At 45.3% G+C, this 7,025-nt stretch overlaps 1 protein-coding gene across 2 annotated transcripts in view; it reads left to right on the top strand.

The window, feature by feature from the left end:
- The window catches only part of Pigv (phosphatidylinositol glycan anchor biosynthesis class V), a 32,057-nt gene extending 25,391 nt beyond the window's left edge, over positions 1–6,666 (top strand). The window contains exon 5 of one of the 2 annotated variants that reach the window (XR_004121110.1): positions 6,316–6,334. Coding sequence is in view for 1 of the 2 variants with exons in the window: in XM_031378993.1 (XP_031234853.1) it covers positions 6,316–6,404 (89 nt within the window). In the remaining variant the exon portion in view is untranslated. Of the gene's footprint in view, positions 1–6,315 lie in introns of both variants that reach the window. The other variant, XM_031378993.1, reaches the window with a different exon arrangement.
- The last annotated feature ends 359 nt before the right edge of the window (positions 6,667–7,025 follow it).

Genomic DNA, 7,025 nt, shown 5'->3' with positions numbered 1-7,025 from the left:
AAAAAAAAAAAAAAAAAAAAGAAAAAAAAGAAAAAAAAAAGAACTTTTTACAGAAGCACAGAAGAAATTGTAATTGAATTTATTTATTCATTTGTGTGTGTATGTGTGTGTGTGTGTGCTCGCGTGTGCACGAATTGAAGGTTCACGTGGCGGGTAAAGGAAAGCTGGTGAGAATTGGGTCTGTCCTGCTATCTTATGGGCCTTGGGCATCATCAATCTTGGCCTCAAGCACCTTCATGTGCTAAGCTCTTTCACTGGCCCTGATAAAAACGTTTTTAATAAGTTCAATATAGCCTAGGTATAGAGCATCAGTTCTCAGCCTGTGTTTGGGTCATGACCCTTTTGGAGGTCAAATAACCCTTTTACAGGGGTTGCATGTCAGATATCCTGCATGTCAGATATTTGCATTATAATTCATCACAATAGCAAAATTATAGTTATGAAGAAGCAAAAAGTAATGTTATACTTGGGAGGCAGAGGCAGGCGGATTTCTGAGTTTGAGGCCAGCCTGGTCTACAGAGTGAGTTCCAGGACAGCCAGGGCTAAACAGAGAAACCCTGTCTCAAAAAACCAAAGGAAAAAAAAAGTAATGTTATGGTTGGGGGTCACCACACCATGAGGAACTGTATTAAAAGGCTGCAGGATTAGGAAGGTTGAGAACCACTGATCTAGAATGTTCATGAAACTTCCAGGGCTATGTAGGAGGGTCCTGGCCCTTGACACCTCTCGATGTTCATTCTCTAATTCACCTAGAGTGACTCTGAGTTCTCATGGTGGTTTGATAGGTATGACCCCATAGACTCATGTGTTTGAATGCTTGACCCATAGGGAGTGGCACTATTAGGAGGTATGGCCTTGTTGGAGCTGTGGGGGCTGCCTTTGAGGTCGTCTCCTATGCTCAAGGCATGCCAGTGTGAGACACAGTCTCCCCCTGCTGCCTGCTAACCAAGATGTAGAACTCTCAGCTCCTTCTCTAGCACCATGTCCGCCTGGATGCTGCCATGCTTCCTACCATGACAATAATGGACTAAACCTGTGAGATTGTAAGCTACCCCCAATTAAATGTTGTCTTTCTAAGAGTTGCCTTGGTCATGGTGTCTCTTCACAGCAGTAAGGACCCTAACTAAGAAAGTCTAGGCTGTCGAGGCATGTACTGTACATGGTAGGCACCAGCAGCCCATCTGGCCTTGAGCTCACCGTCCTGCCTTAGCCTAGGTCCTGGGGATATAGGCACACGCTATTATGTCTAGCTTGCTCTCCCCCAACCCCTAGCACCTCAAGATACGGTCTCCCTGGGTGGTGGCACGCACCTTTGATCCCAGCACACTAGAGCTAGAGACAAGTGGATCTCTGTGAGTTTGAACCAGCCTGGTCTACAGAGTGAGTTCCAGGATGACCAGAGTTATACAGAAAAACTCAGTCTCAAAAACAACCGACCACCAAAAAGATATGGGCCCAAGTTGACTCAAGCTGGCCCCAAACCTGCTCTATGGCTAAAGCGTCTCTTGAGACCCCTTCCTCTGCTGAGACTGTAGACATGAACCTTTGTAGCTTTACTGCATGTTTTCTATGTCTAATTATGCTAAATACACAAATAGCATTATGTCTCACTTGCCTGTAGGGTGGGGGCTAGGAGCACTACAGTATGCAGTATTGCTTAGGCATGTGGCTTAGAGTTTTACTGCTGTGAACAGACACCATGGTAACTCTTTTTTTTTTTTTTTTTAATTTTTGTTGTTGTTGTTGTTTTTCGAGACAGAGTTTCTCTGTGTAGCACTGGCTGTCCTGGAACTCACTCTATATACCAGGCTGGCCTTGAACTCAGAAATCTGCCTGAGTCTGCCTCCCAAGTGCTGGGATTAAAGGCGGCGTGCGCCACCACTGCCCGGCGAGGAAAAGGGTCTTGAAGCCTTTGCCCACAGTGGTACACCTACTCCAAGGCCACACCCCCAAATAGTGCCACTCCTTGGGCCAAATATATTCAAACCACTGCAGCATGCACTTAGTTGTCTCACTTAAAGTTTTTAAACTTATTTTTATTTTGTGCACGTGGATATTTTGTCTGTATGCATGTCTGTCTGCACCACATGTATGCAGTGCCCTTGAAGGCAAAAGAGGGATGTAATTTGTGGGTGCTGGAAATTGATCCTGGGTCCTCTGGAAGAGCAGTCAGTGTTCTCAAACTCTTTCTTCTTTTTTTTTTATTAGATGTTCTCTTATTTACAATATCTCCTTTCCCAGGTTCCCCTCCACTCTTTTTTTGTTTGTTTGTTTGTTTGTTTGTTTTTTTGAGACAGGGTTTCTCTGTATAGCCCTGGCTGTCCTGGAACTCACTCTGTAGACCTGGCTGGCCTCAAACTCAGAAATCCACCTGCCTCTGCCTCTCAAGTGCTAGGATTAAAGGTAATGTAAGGAAAAATTAAAGCTTTAAACCTGTGCTGACTAGGAAGAAAAGTTATGGGCCTAAGAATCCATCACAAACTGGCCACATAGGCCTGGGAAAGAGCAAACAAGTTGTTAGATATCATAAGAGCTGGCAGGTCAAGAAGACATAAAACTATAAACATAGAGGAAAATATCCAGGCAAATGAGGACATGTCCAAGGCCCAGGCTTGCAAAGACGTGCCTGGCAGACACTAAGTAATGGACCATCTGGTCCTCTCAGATATGGTTTAAGGTCAGATGCTTTGTTGACTCAGATTAACACCAACCTTAGGAATTTTCCACTCTCTTCTGCACATAATAGTTAATATTTGAACTAGCCAATCATGTATGACCACACTGATCCCTTTGTTCCCTCAGACCTTTTTCCTATAAAAACCCCTAACTTTCAAGCCTCGTGGTCGGCTCCATTATCTCCTGCGTGAGATAGGTGTGGTGCCGAACCAGGGCGTCCTGAAATTAAAATATACCTCTTGTAATTACATCAAGATGTGGTCTCTCGTGATTCTTTGGGTGTACGTCCTCCCGAGATTGGAGTGGGGGTCTCCCCCAGGGGTCTTTCAGTATGTACCACCACTGTCTAGCTCTTTTTTTTTTCCAAGACAGGGTTTCTCTGTGTAGCCCTGCCTGTCCTGGAACTCACTCTGTAGACCAGGCTGGCCTCGAACTGCCTCTGCCTCCCAAGTGCTGGGATTAAAGGTGTATGCCACCACTGCCCGGCTCTTTTTTTTTTTTTTTTTTTTTTTTTTAAGGTTTATTTATTTTATATGAGTGCTCTGTAGCTGTCTTTAGACACACTAGAAAAGAGCATTGGATTACAGATGTTTGTGAGACATCATGTGGCTGCTGGGAATTGAACTCAGGACCTCTGGAAGAGCAGTCAGTGCTCTTAATCAGTGAGCCAGCTCTCCAGCCTCTTCATTTAGCTTTTGTCAGTATATTAGATGTTTACTAATCTCTAAGAACAGGTTCCCATAATTAAATGATAAATGACTAAATTTAACAGCTAATCTAGAGCTAGAGAGCTGGCCCTGAGCTTAAGAGCACTGGCTGCTTGTACGGAGGACCAAGGATTGATCCCAGCACCCACATGACAGCTCATAACCATCTGAAACTCCAGTCCCAGGGGCTCTGATTCTCTGCTCTGGCCTCTTCACAGGTAAAGCACAGACACGCATGCAGGCAAAGTACATGTACAAATCACCCCCACAGACACGCATGCAGGGTGATGTACACATCGTCCCCACACAAAATCCTGATCTAGGTCATTTGACTCTGATCCATAGAGAAAGACCAAGAGGGTTCTCCCAGAACACTTCAATGAAACTAGCAAATCAGAAGAAAGCCGCATGCCAGATGTTACAGACTGAGTTATGTCTCCCATTAATTCATATATTAAATCCAAACCCTTCCGTGTGTGTCTGGAGACAGGACCTTGAAGGAGGTAATTATTGTTAAATTAGGTTATAGGGAGAGCACCCGGTCTTACAGTTCTGAGATCCTCACAGAGGAGGCAGCAGCTGGCATGTGTGCACAGAAAGCAGCTCTGTGACACCTCAGTCTTGAAGTCCTGAACCCTAGAACTAAGGGAGAATCCGGGTGTGTTCAAGTCATGCCCTCCCGTGGGACAACAGTTTTGTGCTCGGGTCTAGGGGAGCTGCACAGTTGAGACTCGAGGTGATGGGGCCTATTGTGTCTGTATTTAACCCATGTTTGGTCTGAGGATGAGGCGGCTGGATCGCGGAGCTGGATCACGGAGATGACTGTGAACCGCCGTAAGTTTAATGAAGCAGTGTCTCCAGTTACACATGCTGTTCGTTCTGGGTGCAGTGACACCCTTGCTATCTGATATCCAGCTACTCACTGGCAAAGGACTGTTTTCCTCCATATAAATTATAAGCAGTGCCAGAAGCTATGAAGCTGTGTGCTTTTTACCTCGAAGACCATGATCAGGACCCAGAGCTCACCTTTGTACTCAGAGCTCCATCAAGTCCTTGGGTTTCTGTCCTGTCATAAAGCGGGAGAGATGGCTCAGCACTTAAGAGTACTTCTTGCTGCTCTTGCAGAGAACCCGGGTTTGATTTCCAACACCCTCAGAGTGACTGTAATCTAACTCTGTGGAGTCTGGTGCCCTCTTCTGGCCTCCTTAGGCATCTCACACACACACACACACACACACACACACACACACACACACGGAGCACAGACATACATGTGGACAAAACACTCATACAACACATACAATTTATGTATCTGAGCCAGGTGTGCACGCCATTAATCCCAGCACGCAAGAGGCAGAGGTGCAGGTCGATCTCTATGAGTTTGAGGCCAGCTTGAAACTGTAAAGCAAGTTCTAGGACAGCCACAGCTACCAAGAGAAACCCTGTCTCCAAAAACAAAACAAAACAAAACAAAACAAACAAAATCAGGAAGATGTTATAGAAACCTTTCTTTCTTTTTTAAGAGCTGAGGACCAAACCCAGGGCCTTGTGCTTGCTAGACAAGTGCTCTCTCTCTCTCTCTCTCTCTCTCTCTCTCTCTCTCTCTCTCTCTCTCTTTCTTTCTCCCTCCCTCCCTCTCCCTCCCTCCCTCCTTTCTTTCTTGCTTCCTTCTTTCTTTTTTTTTTTCTTTTTTTTTTGGCTCTGGCTGTCCTGGAACTAGCTCTCTGTAGACCAGGCTGGCCTTGAACTCACAGAGATTTGCCTGCCTCTGCCTCCCAAATGCTTTGACTTGAAGACTTTAAATACCATTGAATTTGCTGGCTGCTTAGGTTCAAGAGTAACTTGGGAGGCAGCCTGGATTTGGGGCCCCCAGATGCTTCTCTGAAGGAGACTCATCATATTTTTTGGTGATGTTTATTTCTAACACTTTTATTTTGCATTTGAAATACCCACTTCTCCCATTTTGTTAGGCTCAACAAAATGTCACCTGCAAAGCGATATGTGTAAGAGCTAGAAACAGGTTTCTATGGATTAGGGGTCGGGGTATAGCTCAGAGGTGGGGTGCTGGCCCAGCATGCCAAGGGCCTGGGTTCAATCCTCAGCACTAAGGAGAACAGATGGAAAGGGAAGGAGCAGATGGAGCCGCTCAAGCCTAGAATCACCAAACTGGGGAAGCTGAGGCAGGGGCCTCTGTTTTGAGGCTAGCCTGGTCTACATGAGAATTTGCCACATGAAGAAAGATAAGATTACTGGCCCATAGTGGCACATGCCTTTAATAACAGCATTTGGGTTTTTTGTTTGTTTGTTTTTGTTTTTTGTTTTGGTTTGGTTTTTTGAGACAGGGTTTCTCTGTGTAGCTTTGGCTGTCCTGGAACTCACTCTGTAGACCAGGCTGGCCTCGAACTCAGAAGATGATGTATAATACAGAGAGATGCTGATATGATGATACAGAGAGATGCTGTATGGAGTCACTCACAAGCCCCAGCTGGTGAATCACCACACAGAACACTCAGATTTTAGAGTAAGCCCATACTCTTTCTGGAGATAACTTCTCTCTCCATCCTTACTTCTTCTGGACTTTTGTAGCAATTGAAAGCCTGACCACAGACTATTAAGTAGCTATGTGGCTTGGCCCGAGCTCTGTGACATAGCTCAGTGAGTAAAGGCACTTGCCAACAGGACTCAATCTGAGCTCCATCCATGGGACTCATCTGTGGGAAGGGGGAGATCTGACTCCCAGGAGTTGTCCTCTGACCTCCACATGTGTGTGGCAGCATGTGTACATACAAAATAAATAAATGCTAAGCGATAAAATGGAAAGAAACAAGACGTGTGGAAGGTGGGGGTTTGTGTAAGCTGATGGACAGCTAATCTTCCTTCACCTCCATTCCCTCTGCACTGCCTCCTCCTGATGAGCTCCTTCTGTCTATAGCCCAGGTACAGATGGCTCTGCACTGCATGCTGACACCGCAGGAGAGGGGACGGCTGTCACATGACAGTTCCAGTCAGAGGTGCTACTGAAGGGCAGGGATGGACTCCCCTTGAAGATTCAAAGCCCTCAGAAAGGAGATTTGGATTCCCCCATCAGGGAGAGGATTCTACAGCTGAGACTCTGGCGGAGAGCAAAGAGAATGCACAATGAATAGCAGGGGAAAAAACTATAAATATCAACTGTCGGCTTGTGACCAATTACAGTGAGGAGCACTGTGAAAGCAACTGGTATTTCCTTCATTTGTTATTGTGTGTGTGTGTGTGTAATTATAATTTATAAATATTAGACCAATGATGAAAGAATTGTAATTATAACTGGGAACACATAAATAATGCACATCATTTTCTCTTCATATCATGCAAATTTTTGTTGAAAATTAACTTTTTTTTTTTTTTGAGACAGGGTCTCACTGTGTAGCCCAGGCTGTCCTCCAATTCATAGAGATCCTCCTGCCTCTGTTTCTCTCTCTCTCTCATTGAAGGCTTGTGGAAGCCAAAAGAAGGCATCTGTGGTCCCCTGGACCTGGAGTTCCAGACGGTTATGAGCCACTATTTATATTTGGACACTATATACGTGGACATTATATATGGACACTATCTCCATGGATTCTGGGTACTGAACATGGGTCCCTGGAAGAACAGCAGTGCTCT

The sequence above is a fragment of the Mastomys coucha genome, unplaced genomic scaffold (assembly GCF_008632895.1).
Source record: "Mastomys coucha isolate ucsf_1 unplaced genomic scaffold, UCSF_Mcou_1 pScaffold18, whole genome shotgun sequence".
Lineage (NCBI taxonomy): Eukaryota > Metazoa > Chordata > Mammalia > Rodentia > Muridae > Mastomys > Mastomys coucha.
Note: the sequence above shows the minus strand (reverse complement) of the source record. Positions and strands in the feature narration are given on the sequence as shown.